This window comes from Coregonus lavaretus (assembly GCF_964263955.1).
Source record: "Coregonus lavaretus genome assembly, chromosome: 15".
Taxonomy (NCBI): Eukaryota; Metazoa; Chordata; class Actinopteri; order Salmoniformes; family Salmonidae; genus Coregonus; species Coregonus lavaretus.
Window position 1 is genome coordinate 33,927,133 of NC_140002.1, and position 16,379 is coordinate 33,943,511.

Below are 16,379 nucleotides of genomic sequence, written 5' to 3' on the forward strand. Positions count from 1 at the left end.
CACCAATTGTGCAAGTTCTCCCACTTAAAAAGATGAGGCCTGTAATTTTCATCATAGGTACACGTCAACTATGACAGACAAATTGAGAAAAAAAAATCCTGAAAATCACATTGTAGGATTTTTAATGAATTTATTTGCAAATTATGGTGGAAAATAAGTATTTGGTCACCTACAAACAAGCAAGATTTCTGGCTCTCACAGACCTGTAACTTCTTCTTTAAGAGGCTCCTCTGTCCTCCACTCGTTACCTGTATTAATGGCACCTGTTTGAACTTGTTATCAGTATAAAAGACACCTGTCCACAACCTCAAACAGTCACACTCCAAACTCCACTATGGCCAAGACCAAAGAGCTGTCAAAGGACACCAGAAACAAAATTGTAGACCTGCACCAGGCTGGGAAGACTGAATCTGCAATAGGTAAGCAGCTTGGTTTGAAGAAATCAACTGTGGGAGCAATTATTAGGAAATGGAAGACATACAAGACCACTGATAATCTCCCTCGATCTGGGGCTCCACGCAAGATCTCACCCCGTGGGGTCAAAATGATCACAAGAACGGTGAGCAAAAATCCCAGAACCACACGGGGGGACCTAGTGAATGACCTGCAGAGAGCTGGGACCAAAGTAACAAAGCCTACCATCAGTAACACACTACGCCGCCAGGGACTCAAATCCTGCAGTGCCAGACGTGTCCCCCTGCTTAAGCCAGTACATGTCCAGGCCCGTCTGAAGTTTGCTAGAGTGCATTTGGATGATCCAGAAGAGGATTGGGAGAATGTCATATGGTCAGATGAAACCAAAATAGAACTTTTTGGTAAAAACTCAAGCATGGGGGTGGAAACATCATGCTTTGGGGCTGTTTTTCTGCAAAGGGACCAGGACGACTGATCCGTGTAAAGGAAAGAATGAATGGGGCCATGTATCATGAGATTTTGAGTGAAAACCTCCTTCCATCAGCAAGGGCATTGAAGATTAAACGTGGCTGGGTCTTTCAGCATGACAATGATCCCAAACACACCGCCCGGGCAACGAAGGAGTGGCTTCGTAAGAAGCATTTCAAGGTCCTGGAGTGGCCTAGCCAGTCTCCAGATCTCAACCCCATAGAAAATCTTTGGAGGGAGTTGAAAGTCTGTTGCCCAGCGACAGCCCCAAAACATCACTGCTCTAGAGGAGATCTGCATGGAGGAATGGGCCAAAATACCAGCAAAAGTGTGTGAAAACCTTGGGAAGACTTACAGAAAACGTCTGACCTGTGTCATTGCCAACAAAGGGTATATAACAAAGTATTGAGAAACTTTTGTTATTGACCAAATACTTATTTTCCACCATAATTTGCAAATAAAATCATTAAAAATTATACAATGTGATTTTATGGAGAAAAAAAATCTCATTTTGTCTGTCATAGTTGACGTGTACCTATGATGAAAATTACAGGCCTCTCTCATCTTTTTAAGTGGGAGAACTTGCACAATTGGTGGCTGACTAAATACTTTTTTTCCCCACTGTATCCTTCAAACACCGGCTTCTAAGTCATTTTCACTTAAATATGAATTCGGTGGGATGAAATTACTAAATATTAAAGCGTTGGACCTCTCACTAAAGGCTACAGTCATACATAAACTACATTTAAATCTGAACTGGATCTCTAGCAGATTAGTAAGAATGGCTCACCTCGTGTTTAAGAATGGCCTTTTTCCCTTCATTCAGATCACAACCTCTCACTTTAGAAAGCTGGTTGCAATTTCAGTTTAATCCACCAGAAATGACAGAACAAATATTAGAATAAATATTATGGTTAAACTCAAATATACTAATTGATAAAAAAATTATTCTATATATAGAAAAAATAATAATAATATATATATATATATATATATATATAATATCTTTGTAATTTATATCATAAATAGGGCTGGTAGAGATACAGCGCCTTCGGAAAGTATTCAGACCCCTTGACTTTTTCCACATTTTGTTACGTTACAGCCTTATTCTAAAATTGATTAAATAAAAAAAGATTCCAATCTACACACAATATCCCATAATGAGAAAGCGAAAACAGGTTTTTAGAAATTCTTGCAGATTTATTAAAAATAAAAAACAGAAATACCTTATTTACTTAAGTATTCAGCCCCATTGTTATGCGACTCGAAATTGACCTCAGGTGCATCCTGTTTCCATTGATCATCCTTGAGATGTTTCTACAACTTGATTCAATTGATGGTCACTCTGACTGAGCTCTAGAGTTCCTCTGCGGTGATGGGAGAACCTTCCAGAAGGACAACCATCTCTGCAGCACTCCACCAATCAGGCCTTTATGGTGGCCAGATGGAAGCCACTTCTCAGTAAAAGGCACATGACAGCCCGCTTGGATTTGCCAAAAGGCACCTAAAGACTCTCAGACCATGAGAAACAAGATTCTCTGGTCTGATGAAACCAAGATTGAACTCTTTGGCCTGAATGCCAAGCATCACGTCTGGAGGAAACCTGGCACCATCCCTACGGGGAAGCACAGCATCATGCTGTGGGGATGTTTTTCAGTGGCAGGGACTGGGAGATTAGTCAGGATTGAGGCATAGATGAGCGGAGCAAAGTACAGAGAGATCCTTGATGAAAACCTGCTCCAGAGCGCTCAGGACTGGTCTGGGGCGAAGGTTCATCTTCCAACAGGACAACGACCCTAAGCACACAGCCAAGACAACGCAGGAGTGGCTTCGGGACAAGTCTCTGAATGTCCTTGAGTGGCCAAGCCAGAGCCCGGACATCAACCCGATCGAGCATCACTGGAGACCTGAAAATAGCTGTGCAGCAACGCTCCCCATCCAACCAGACAGAGCTTCAGAGGATCTGCAGAGAAAAATGGGAGAAACTCCCCAAATACAGGTGTGCCAAGCTTTTCGCTTCATACCCAAGAAGACTCGATGCTGTAATCGCTGCCAAAGGTGCTTCAACAAAATACTGAGTAAAGGGTCTGAAAACGTATGTAAATGTAATTTCTGTTTTTTATTTTGAATAAATGAGCTACAATTGCTAAAAACCTGTGTGTTCTTTGTCATTATGTGGTATTATCTGTAGATTGATGAGGGGAAAAACAATTAAATCAATTTTAGAATAACGCTGTAACGTAACACAATGTGGAAAAAGTCAAGGGGTCTGAATACTTTCCGAAGGCACTGTATGGCACACGTGCAATTAACAAAAATATATAGAAATGTCTGCTCTGTGGTCTAAGGCACTGCATCGCAGTGCTAGCTGTGCCACTAGAGATGCTGGTTCGAGTCCAGGCTCTGTCGCTGCCGGCCGCGACCGGGAGATGTATGGGGCGGCGCACAATTGGCCCAGCGTCGTCCTGGGTAGGGAGGGTTTGGCCGGCAGGGATGTCCTTGTCCCATCGCGCACTAGCGACCCCTGTGGCAGGCCGGGCGTAGTGCACGCTGACTCGGTCGCCAGGTGTACGGTGTTTCCTCCGACACATTGGTGCGGCTGGCTTCCGGGTTAAGTGGGCACTGTGTCAAGAAGCAGTGCGGCTCGGTTGGGTTGTGTTTCGGAGGACGCACGACTCTCGACCTTCGCCTCTCCCGTGTCCGTACGGGAGCTGCTGCGATGGGACAAAGACTGTAACTACCAATTGGATACCACGAAATTGGGGAGAAAAAGAGGGGTAAAATACCACCAAAAAAAGAGATTAAAAAATATAATAAAAATGTCTGCTCTATCCAAAATTATAACCAACTGATTGCAGAAAGGGGAGAAGGTAAGAACCAAAATATTGATAGCTGCACCATACAGGTTGCAAAATAATTGGGAGGAGATTTTCGAGGTACCATTTTAATGGCACATGGTTTATGAACTGATACACAAAATGACGCCAGATTTTATTTAGGAGTAATGATATAATTTTCAAAACATAATTTTCCTTTAGGGGAAGCCAGCATCCGAACTGTGCATCCGCCAACTTTCCTTTCCAAGGCTGCTTGAAACCAGAGATCTGTATATAATGACGAGATGCTCATGTCTCCGCCCTAACAATGGGAGTCGCTGTCCCAAAGGCGGGAATGCAGGCGACAAGCTTAGGTCTGCATATTAAGCCTATTGAAACGCAGTTGGATTATTATGGACAGATTTTGGCAAGAGTGAGCCCCTCTCACTTTGCCTCTTCCTCTCTGCTTAAACTATCTCACTGGAGAAAGTATCCGAGCGAGCGAAACAGCGCCACTCTGTCTTACTATATGTAGCCCATGTATCTGATGCTGTCTGGTCAGAAAGAATATGACATGCCATACTCTTTTTGACCAGACAGCATCAGATACATGGGCTACACATTCAGAGACAGAGGGGCACAGTTTCGCTCGCATTATCTGAGATTGATGCGTCTGTCCGTCGGCATGCGTCTCGGTCAAATAAATTATCTATATTTCTATATTTTATTTGTATGGCTCGCCCATAATGCCGGCCCTGTATGCCAGAGCATACATTTTTATTCTTAGAAGAGAGAGGGAGATAAAGTGTACTGTGAACTGTATTCTCCGCCCATCACTGGAGCTAATTAGAGGTATTATCTCTGGTCTGATGATGTTCACAGAGCAGTATACAACTCTTTGATAAAGCATCATTGCTACTCTGCCACAGATCAGTAAAACAAGTACAGTATGTCATAGAGCAACAGTTATTCTGAGAGAGAGAGTTAAAGTGCACACAAAGCTGGACCAGCCAGGTTCCATTGCCTCGAGACAATATTAAAGTGCCAGGGAAGTTGAATCTTATCAGTAGAGTGATACCTAATATATATTTTTTTCATCCCAGAGTTAGACTGAAACAATTTGACATACCAATTGAATATAGTGTATGATGAATCTGTACTGTCTGAGGAATTGTCATGGTCAGCTGTTTTGAGTCAAAGGAAACAAAGATCTGACCTCAACAGGTAAACTCTTCGAGGAACTTTATTTTCCCTAACGTCATAAGAACTACTTGGACCCATAAGACAGCTTCATACGCCCTTGGTACAGTCTAAATGTAACCCCTAGGATCTCTCCCAATTTTCTGAAAATGAGGTTTCAATACACTGACAAGTAAACAAATTACATTTGTTCTAATATGGAAATATTGTATAACAGATTATATTCTCAATGGCTTACGAACATACTGTATATATTTTATTTTCTGTCTTGTGTCTGACATACACTGAGTTATCAAAACATTAAGGACACCTGCTCTTTCCATGATATAGACTGACCAGGTGAATCCAGGTGAAAGCTATGATTCCTTATTGATATCAATTGTTAAATCCACTTCAATCAGTGTACATTAAGGGGAGGAGACATGTTAAAAAAGGATTGTTTAGACTTGAGACAATTGAGACATGGATTGTCTGTGTGCGCCATTCAGAGGGTTAGTGGGCAAAACAAAATATTTAAGGCCTTTGAACGTGGTACGGTAGTAGGTACCAGGCACACCAGTTTGTGTCAAGAACTGCAACGCTGCTGGGATTTTCATGCTCAACAGTTTCCCTTGTATATCAAGAAGGGTCCACCACCCAAAGGACATCCAGCCAACGACACAACTGTGGAAAGCATTGGAGACAACATGGGCCAGCATCCCTGTGGAACGCTTTCGAAACCTTGTAGAGTCCATGCCCTGACAAATTGAAGCTGTTCTGTGGGCAAACATGGGTGGGGGGAGGGGGGGTGCAACTCAATATTAGGAAGGTGTTCTTAATGTTTTATACACTCAGTGTATACACTCAGCAGGAAACGTAGAGGTTGACCACTATTGATTAGATCATCAAAGACACAAAGTCAGTCAGATCTCTGAGAAAGAATCTCACTGACAGCAGCACTCTTGGCAATAGACGTCCTGCATTTTATTAAACCATACTTTGATTTACAAGGAAACAATTGAATCAGCAGTGTAGAGTGCACTCTGCCTCGCCTCTCATCTTCATCACTAATCCATCACTACTCAGAGAGCGACAGAGTTCAGTAATTAAACAAGCACTTGAGCTCATTTCCCCTTTATCAAGGGTGTTCCAACAAAGAAATAAGCACTGTTTATAAAATGGATGTCAAAAGGATACTGGATACCTGATCCAACATACTGTAAATGTGTGGCTGTGACACCTCTTACACATTCAGTGTGCACACGTTTTGATAAATGTGGCCCATTTACTCCTGAAACCACATCATAAATCGTTATTTTGGAACAGGACTAAAGAACATGAGGAAAATATACAGACTACTTTCCAGGATAATCGAAAATGTAATTGGTTTGTGGCAAATATGCAATGTTTGCTTTCCTCACAGGGAAGCATCAAAACTGGAAACCTTTTTTTTTTCATGCTTCACCAGTCATTCAGTGTTTTGATGAGCTATTCACGTTGGGTTGGAAGACATTTATTAGTGAGACTGGACATTATGGTGTCATTGATGTTCTAATGCTAGATCTCTGCGAGGATAGGACAATAGCAGAGCTCCTTCCCCAGCCAGCCACCAGTGCTTATCTAAAGACATACCATGTGGATTAGAGGGTTAAAGAAAAGCAGCCTTGGGCCTGTGGAGTCGGTTGAAGTCGATTATGTGCTGGTGTTAGGATGTCATAGCCAATGGGCTCGGCTCAGCGATGTGTAACAGAACAAATCAGGCCTGCTTGACTGGAGCTGACCCCTCTGCCATTGAGTTTTAGTGTTATTGCAACTGACCGGATCTGACAAAAAAGATTTTGCCTCCGAAAATTCAGAGACGCCACTGCGCTTAGAGTCGCGCTGAGCAGGGAGAGCTAGGCTAGTACTGGCTGCACTTAAACACAAGAGGGTCAAAAGATACTCAAGGCCGCTGAGGCATTCCTGACCAAGGACTACCTGACGAGGTTTTCATTCAATATACCTTATATTCAGAAGACCTTAAGAAAATGTTTATGGGGGGCCGAGGGAGGTTAATGTGAGCTGTAATAATTTCAGGCTCAGCAGAAGGATAATCAATTCAATGGTACTAGACAGGTCTCTTTCAGAATATCACATGCTCCACAGCAAATATTTTATAAGCTTTGTATTCCAAGTAAAAGAGCCAGCCTTTATAATGCCTAAGTAAGTACAGTAGCTCTTCTATATGTTGCATACTATGGAACGTTAAGCCCATGGAAAATACAATTGTTTGATCTTATCGCATCACTGCAATACCCATTTATAAATTGTAGATTAAGGAAAAGCCTCATTGCATTTGAGTGCCTTGTGAATTGTTTGTATTCCATGTCAGGACTGTAGTAAAGGGATACTTCGGGATTTTGGCAATGATTACCTTAACCTAGTTTTTTGTTATGTGTCTAGTATGAAGGAAGTTAGAGGTAGTTTCGCAAGCCAATGTTAACTAGCGTTAGCGCAATGACTGGAAATCTATGGGTATCTGCTAGCATGGATACCCATAGACTTCCAGTCATTGTGCTAACTCTAGTTAGCAATTGCATTAGCACTAGTTAGCAACTTCCTTCCAACTGCACGCAGAGTCATAAAAATGGTATCCACAAGTTCATCTGACTCTGGGGAAGTAGACAAAGGTCCTCATTTCCAAAATTCCGAAGTATCCCTTTAAGCTATGAACAATCCATTAACAATTGTGTTGTAATTTATAAGCATAAATACAAAGTTTATAGATGGTGTAAAATAAGATACATCAGTAAGGTAAAATGCCAGATACTCACATGTGATGAAGTAGTTGATGTTCTTTTTGAACTCCAGGCCCATGTAGTTTGGACTGAACTCCTGAAACTTGATGGTGAATTTGATGTCCTTCTCAGGTTTGTTGCAGTTGACCAACACATTGGGGTCCATGATTGTGCTACACTGGTCTGCCTGGTCCTTCTTCACCAGGTACAGTTTGTAAAACTCATATGGCCGCCCCATGTCTGCCTTTGGGCAGATAATGTCCAACTTGTCCCCTATCTCTGGGTAGATCACCAAGCCCTTCCCATACTGAAATCTGAAACAGACAAAGTATGATAGAGAAAGGTTAGAATATTTCAAATATTCTGTAGTGTCGAGTCAATGTTGCTAATTATTGCTGTTAAACAAAGGAGTCCGCTTATACTGAACTTTGATCATAAGTTTTATTCATATCACAAGATATCAGCATAAGTTTACGGATGTCATGATCACCCGGAGAGCAGTGTCCTCCAAATTACAATGTCTGCTCTGCTCTTCTTCGTTTAAACCCAGTACTTATAATTTTCCCAAGATATGGGTGGCTCCCTCTACTGTCCAATCCCCTGTCTACAACACACTCCCTCTGTTCTATGTGGCGTCACACTAAAACAATTCCCTCTGACACTAAATAAACATCCTCTCAGGTTCCACTTAAAAACATTAACAAAGTCATAATCTTAATACACTACAATTCTAATAATAGCAATAAATGCAATGTTTGGGCATACATCACATTAATTGCGTAACAGTGTGTAATAACACTCTGTAAAATGCCATTCTTCTCTTCCAAATACACAAGTGTTTTCTGTGTCTGGCAGAACAGCGACTAAGGGGGCTTTCACACCAAACTGGTTTGGTGTGTTTATCCCCTTAGTTCGGTTCGTTTGGACTGGTCTAAACACTCTATCCGCATTTGGGAGGGCACTAAACAATGCACCGTGGTTCGCTTAAAAATGGTGGTCTCGGTCCGATTCAATTCATACAGTGGTGGTGTGGTTCTTTGCAGGTGAGAACGCAGTCCAGACCAAACACAGGAAAAAATAACCAGAGTCGCGCAGTATTATTGTTTTTTTTACTGTGAGTATAACTTTATATCTTTGAAACATTCTGTGAATAGCAGCGCATTTATGAGCACATCCAATGCAGATTATGGGAGACGGGGGCTATACCGGGAATATAGGCTACTAACTATAGCCTATTCACTTCGCAGTTAAAGCGGCTACATCCTCCTGCATGTTGTTGGAAAACCAAAGCGAAAGTAATATGAAGATTGGGACACACGAGTGATGCTTTATAATAATCGTCGATGGATTTAACATGAGCATTTTTGTCCAAAAAACAAATGACTTGCATGGACACATGGTTTTATGTAGGAATTTTTTTAGAAATGTGAAACCAACCGGACCAAAAATAAAACTGATTTGAACTATAGCGCAAAACTATGTGTGAAAACGCCCTAATATAGTCAATTGCTTGTTATTTCACTTCACTTAAAGCCGGTGCAAAACAAATCATGAGTGAATTCATTGTAAGGAACAGGTTAAGGGAAGCAGGGGCGAGTGTTTACAACTCCATATTAACATGGCCGACCTTTGAGGACAGCTATGGGACACGCTAGTTTTCATCTGGAGTGGATAACATCAAACACACAGATAACAACCGAGAGCCCAAGCAGTTATATGGTAAACACGTGCATTGATTTACATAAATTCCCTTTTAAAATGTAAAACACTGTAAACAAAGCAGACATCCCCTATCTTTACCTCAGCAAACATACAGCACAATACCAGGGTAGATGTCAATAGGAAATCAGTATGACAGAGGGCTGCCCGGGTCCTGATTGAACTTAATCTGCACCCGGCGAGGGAGAGTACAGATAAACACATAGCACTGTGATGGGCAGATGGCATGCATGCCTTAACGAGATGCTCCACGCCTTTCACAATTTTTGATATCTTCCCTCTAACTCAAAGCAACAGACCCTGCTGAATTCTATTTGAGGATTTAGACCCGCTGATTGCCTTTGGTGTGTCATACTTCTCGAGTGGTTTCTTTTTCCTTTTTTTCTTCTTGATAAGAACCCTTAGGTCTGCTGACATGCTCAATCCATTATGAGAGAAGAGCTGATGTAGGCAATATTTGATCTGGTACTGTAGAAGTCAAACAAATGTGTGTTGTGTTGAATGTATTTTTGTTCAGCTTAAAAGTCTAAACAACCTAGTTACCAGAATGATGTTGCTCAAAGTTTGATGATAATGATGTGTTTGGTTACGGTGGAGATGGAGAGGGACAATCTGATCCTTATTTACATTTGATTTGCATACACACTGTTCCAGACCAATTTCAACATGGTTTAATAGACAAGAAAACTGTTTTCATGACTCATCTTAAGGCCCTGGCGGATAGAAGGAGGCTAATACTCACCACACATAAAATGAATCAACAGTAAGCATTGTCTGTCTGTCTGTTTGCCTTTATCTGTCTATGAGAAACCTTAGTTATGGTTTGCTATGGTATCTTAGACAAAAGTATGTGCCCTGGTTCCACTATGTCAATCCGCCATGGCTCGTTTAGTATCCAGTCTGCACCGACCCTGTTTCTCTACATGCTGTAATTAGGATCTCTCCCTCTCTCAATCTCTAATTTCTTCGTTCTCTCGTTCTACGTGGGATTACAGCTCTTTGCCATGCATGATGGGACTCATGATTTGTGAAATAAAAAGGGCCCCTTGTGCTCGCTAACAGCTTAGGAGAGATGATGATGCATTATTATTCCCCATATACTGAAGCAGAACTGTACTATGGCATACTATTACTATACTGTACATAAAGACAACGCAGAGTGCACAGTCTGGAGTCAGCACAGTTTGCCTGGCCCTGCGGTTAGCTTGGTGTTGTCTTTGTTTCTCAAACAGTGGTTCCTCTGTTTGGCTTCTCAAACCCGTTTGATTTGCCCTTATCCTCAGGCTTCTTCAGAGACTGATCAGATGTCTGGCTTTAGTTTCCGTATCATCTACAATGTGTTTCTGAGCCAATGGAAATGCATTCTTCAAAGTGTGTAGGCTACATAATGCAGCTCTGTTAGCAAACTTTCTCTCAACTAAAGCCTTTCGCATGCTTTGGTTCGGTTGGCGCCTAGCCGAGAACCGAACGAGTGTGCTTGCATACTCCTTTAAAAGACCTTCGCTTGAACAACAAGAACAAAGTTCAATAGTACTGTTTGTCCATCTTGAGATGCCGTAGCCAGTATATACTTCCTCAAACGTCAGAACTAATCTAAGATAAAATTACTGACAGATTTCTTGAGTTGATGTTTTTGTCAAGGAGATCTTAGTCGTGCAATTTTACACCTAACTAAGATGTTTGGTGCAGTATTTCTCAAGTGATTTTTTTTCTTCATGAAGACGATTAATCTATAATAAGAATATAATATGCCATTTAGCAGACGCTTTTATCCAAAGCGACTTACAGTCATGCCTGCATATATATATATATTTTTTTGTGTGTGTATGGGTGGTCCCGGGGATCGAACCCACTACCTTGGCGTTACAAGCGCCGTGCTCTACCAGATGAGCTACAGAGGACCACACAATGATTGCCATCTCTCATTGAATGACAACAAACACTTCATTAAAGAATCCCTACTTTTGACCAATCACCGAAGGGGCGTACACTTCGGCTACCAACCTCAGCTTGCCCTGAGAAAAATAATTGTGTGCACGAACAGCCGAAAAAACCCTTGCCGAAGACCAAAACGAACAAAAAAACATCACAATATATGCACAAACTGTTTCGGATGGGAAGCATGCGGATGCCTTAACATTCAAACCTCCACAAAGCAGCAATGCTCTCTCTGCTATAATCCTCTGTATTTACGATCATGGGACCCTGGGAGGATAAGGTAAATGGCCACGGGCCAGCACAAAGTCATGCGGCAAACCAAGGGTTCACTGCATTTGCGGTAGCCGCCGACTAGCAGCATCCAGTATAAAATAAGACACCAAAACCAACTATATTTCCAACTAAAGTGACCAACACATAATTCATGGCGGTCTACAAAACCGACACTGACTGTCTCATTCTGTAGTCTCTCAGCAGTAGTCCCCTCTTCAGTTTACTTTTATGGCTTGACACAAGCACCTCAAAATGGAGTACATCAATAGAAAAATATGACAAACCATGTTCGATATTTCTCTATACACTGGCAGAGCAACTTTTGTTGATGGTTGGCCGATGCTGCGTGGGCCAACAAAAATTGAGAATAGTACATGTACAAAAACACCAACAATAAATGCCCCAAACCTGACTAAATGAACAACATTAATAGAGTATAGATGGCAGAGAAGGAAATAACTCAAGGATAACTTTAAAACAACACAATACCCTGTCTGCTGCTGCTCTGTGCTGATAGGATGTCTCAGATTTTGTGAAGCTTCTTTGACTGCCTCTTATTTCTCCATCTACCAATTTTACAAGTAGATGTCCAAACAGAATCTCCATTCAATTTGTGCTGATTCAACAGGACTGCTGCTCAGAAGAGCTAAAAGGCAGAGCAAAGACAGTGTTCAGATTCAAGACTGAACACTGGAAATTACAGGTCATCTTCACGATTAGGGCTTTGAGCTCTGAATATCCTCCCACCACTTTAGTTTCCATAGGAAATGCAGTTTAAAGAGTGACAATTTAACATGGCAGGCAGGAGTTTAGATTTTTATTCATCACTATTATTTTCAGGGACAGATATAAGCAGAGACAGTGGGGTATTATGTGTGTTTTAAAGTGGAATGAATATGAATGAGATTGATTAGCATATTCATCAGGGGTGCTCAATGATTGCCATTTCATTCAGTTTGCCATCATAGAAATCCTTTCATGTCTTTTCAATGGTCATTTTTCATCAGAGGAAGAATGGTATTATTACAGCTTTCTCCACAGTCAGTGGGGTTTTAAAGTGCTGTTATCTGCACATGCAGCTAGCACACCAGGATCTTTTTCAGTTCAGGATGCATGGTGATCCTCAAATAAAATGCATTATATAGCATACGGGTACAAGCATGTTCTAATCACCATAACTCATTGTTACAACATAGAGATGTTTTACTCATGGTCTTTAAAAAAGGTTGAATCAAACAAGTAACTTACATTTACATAATAAACAAATCACAGACAATAGTGGGGAAAAACAATGGTTAGTCTCATACTGGATAGTGATGCAATGACAATAAGCAAAATAGCTATCAGCATAATAACATCTATTGACTTGAAATGCAATTGTCAGGGTCTTCCAGGGCAGGGAAAAATAGCAATATTGCACTGAGTGCATTTGTGAAAACAGATTAAAAAAAGAAGATTGGATCTTATTTCAATATTGAGTTAATCCTCCATGACCAGGTTGCCTCTCATCTCCTGCTGTACGTTGCCACCCTGGGCCTGACGGGCCTGATGCTGCTTCCACTCCGAGGCCTCTGGGATCCTGTTTAACATAATTAGGTACCAGGTCAACCCCTTATCTCAGCCTCACATGCAAAAGAAAATTAACTGGGGTCCAGCAGAGACACAGTCCCAAAGACATATGGTGACTGCTGCTCTCAATCTCAAGACACAGCCCCTCAAAGTCAATCATCTAGTAAACATTAGAAAAACACCCAGTTTAAACCGTGGGGGAATTATTGCTTATAGATAAGGGGCTGCCAGATTAACCCAGTTTCTGGTATCATTTTACAGCATTGTTATCTTAATGTTTGATCATTATAAAAACATTGAGTGAGTGACAAGCTAAATTAACACTCCTTTAAAACAAACTTTGGTTGTTCTCCTTGCTATGAAATCAAAGCATAAAATTGAAGTCAATATTTTGTTTGAATGTTAAATTGATGTTTTAGGAGTCAACATATTTGCATTAAAATCAACTTCCTAAGGTTACAACCTCAGGCGGACGTTTGGCTCCATTATGGTCAAACACTGAATCACAGACATTCATTCAGCCTGTCAATGAAGATGTCAACTTCTGTGAACCATCAATGATGCATGCCTCTGCTTGAACAAACCAAGCAGACGTCTAATCAAATAAAATGCAAATGTCCCAGTATCTTTCCCACTGCTAGGAAAACTACTTAATCAAATATGTGTCAAATATACCAGGTGCAAGGGGACAAACTCAAGCAATACGGGCAAAGTTGAAGAAGCAAACTTATCTCCATTGTCTGTGCTGCTCATTATCAAACTGTGGAAAGACTGAAAAAATAGACCTCCTTTGTTCTTCACTCATTTGGGCCTCCTACACACTTAGAGCCTTGGCAGTTCCATTCAGGCTTTGGAGGAGACAAGGCCTCATTCTCTCGCCAATCGGATTTACAAGATGCACCAGTCGGGCATAAACAAGTTGCCATGGAAACATTATGATTTCTGCACAATCTGTCCCTTTCCCTGCCTTCCCTCCATAATCTGATTGAAAATGATTAAATAGTCTACAGCTGTAGGGAGGGAAAACATGTTATAATCTTATTCGAAATGAAGGTAAAGACTGACATATAGTTTCGTCAAAAACGTGAAGTCAATTTATTCTAAGCCTGGAAAATAATATAAAATGTAGGTTTACATTGTGTGCGACACAACCCCACCCACAGAGTGAGCTCAGAATCCCCTCTCCCCAAAACGAATGACAAACTTCACAGAGTCTCTCTCTCTCTCTCTCTCTCTCTCTCTCACACACACACACACACACACACCCCAATTAAAGAGCTGAAATTCGTAGTCAATGCAAATTAAGTTTATTCATTCACAGCCAAGGGGGAAAAGGAGCTCTCATGAGTGGCATCGCCACACTCTCCCCACCCACCCTTCACACATTCCAAGGGGGAATTCAAGCACATGACTTGGCAGACCCCTCCATCCCACAATGCCTCTCTGCTGGAGGATTTAGGCTATCTAATGGAATATCAGACAGCGGTGCAACTAGTCTGAGACTAGTAGCAGTCACCATTCATACTCAATAGGCCTCAGGCTAGCTAGAAGGCAGGACACACTCTACAATCAAACGTGCACTTTGCATACATAGTTACTTAATACATAGATATAATTATCAGTACATTTGAGTTGAAGAAAAAATTGACAATGCAAACTTGCTATTGACTACTTTTTTTGCAGTTGAAGGATGTTGGGCTCTCTGAAAGAAACGTTGTTCTTTATTTCACCACAAGTAGTTTTCCCCTGGTCCTATTTTCAATGTTGGCAAAAAATGCAGATTGGCAGGTATCGTTTTCCTTCATGCCTGCAAATCATTAAATAACAGAAAAACATCTTCTTGCTCTGACAGTAATTTGAGGGTAAGGGAACCACAACCCAAACGAGCTGTTATGCAGAGAGGGAAGAAAAACAAATGCCTCAACAACAAAAAAAATCAACATACATCAAATCTTAAATTATTTTCCTGAAAGTCGGTGATTGTGTTAAAATACTATACTGAACAAAAATATAAAATGCAACATGTAAAGTGTTGGTCCCATGTTTCATGAAATATTTTCCAAAAAGCTTATTTCTCTCAAATTCTGTGCACAAATTTGTTTACATCCCTGTTAGTGAGCATTTCTCCTTTGCCAAGATAATCCATCCACCTGACAGGTGTGGCATATCAAGAAGCTGATTAAACAGCATGATCATTACACAAGGTGCACCTTGTGCTGAGGACAATAAAAGGCCACTCTAAAATGTGCAGTTTTGTCACAAAACACAATGCCACAGATGTCTAGTTTTGAGGGAGCGTGCAAATGGCATGCTGACTGCAGGAATGTCCACCAAAGCGTTTGCCAGATAATTGAAATGTTCATTTCTCTACCATAAGCCGCCTCCAACGTCGTTTTAGAGAATTTGGCAGTATGTCCAACCGGCCTCACAACCGCTGACCACGTGTAACCAGGCCAGCCCAGGACCTCCACATCCAGCTTCTTCACCTGCGGGATGGTCTGAGACCAACCACCCGCATAGCTGATGAAACTGAGGAATATTTATGTCTGTAATAAAGCCCTTTTGTAGGGAAAAACTAATTCTGATTGGATGGGCCTGGCTCCCAAGTGGGTGGGCCTGGCTCCCAAGTGGGTGGGCCTAACGTGAGGGAAAAAAGTATTTGATCCCCTGCTGATTTTGTAAGTTTGCCCACTGACAAAGAAATGATCAGTCTATAATTTTAATGGTAGGTTTATTTGAACAGTGAGAGACAGAATAACAACAAAAAAATCCAGAAAAACGCATGTCAAAAATGTTATGAATTGATTTGCATTTTAATGAGGGAAATAAGTATTTGACCCCCTCTCAATCAGAAAGATTTCTGGCTCCCAGGAGTCATTTAATACAGGTAACGAGCTGAGATTAGGAGCACACTCTTAAAGGGAAGAGTTGCTTCTGTCCACAGAAGCAATCAATCAATCAGATTCCAACTCTCCACTATGACCAAGACCAAAGAGCTCTCCAATGATGTCAGGGACAAGATTGTAGACCTACAAAAGGCTGGAATGGGCTACAAGACCATCGCCAAGCAGCTTGGTGAGAAGGTGACAACAGTTGGTGCGATTATTCGCAAATGGAAGAAACACAAAATAACTGTCAATCTCTCGGCCTGGGGCTCTATGCAAGATCTCACCTCGTGGAGTTGCAGTGATCATGAGAACGGTGAGGAATCAGCCCAGAACTACAC

The 16,379-nt window shown here is 41.4% G+C and overlaps 1 protein-coding gene across 1 annotated transcript in view; it reads right to left on the bottom strand.

Moving 5' to 3' along the window:
• LOC311142962 (ephrin-B1-like) overlaps positions 1 to 16,379 on the bottom strand; it is a 90,880-nt gene that overhangs the window by 39,447 nt on the left and 35,054 nt on the right. The window contains exon 2 of the mRNA XM_084178734.1: positions 7,691 to 7,968. Coding sequence (XP_084034860.1) covers positions 7,691 to 7,968 — 278 coding nt within the window. The remainder of the gene's footprint in view (positions 1 to 7,690; positions 7,969 to 16,379) is intronic.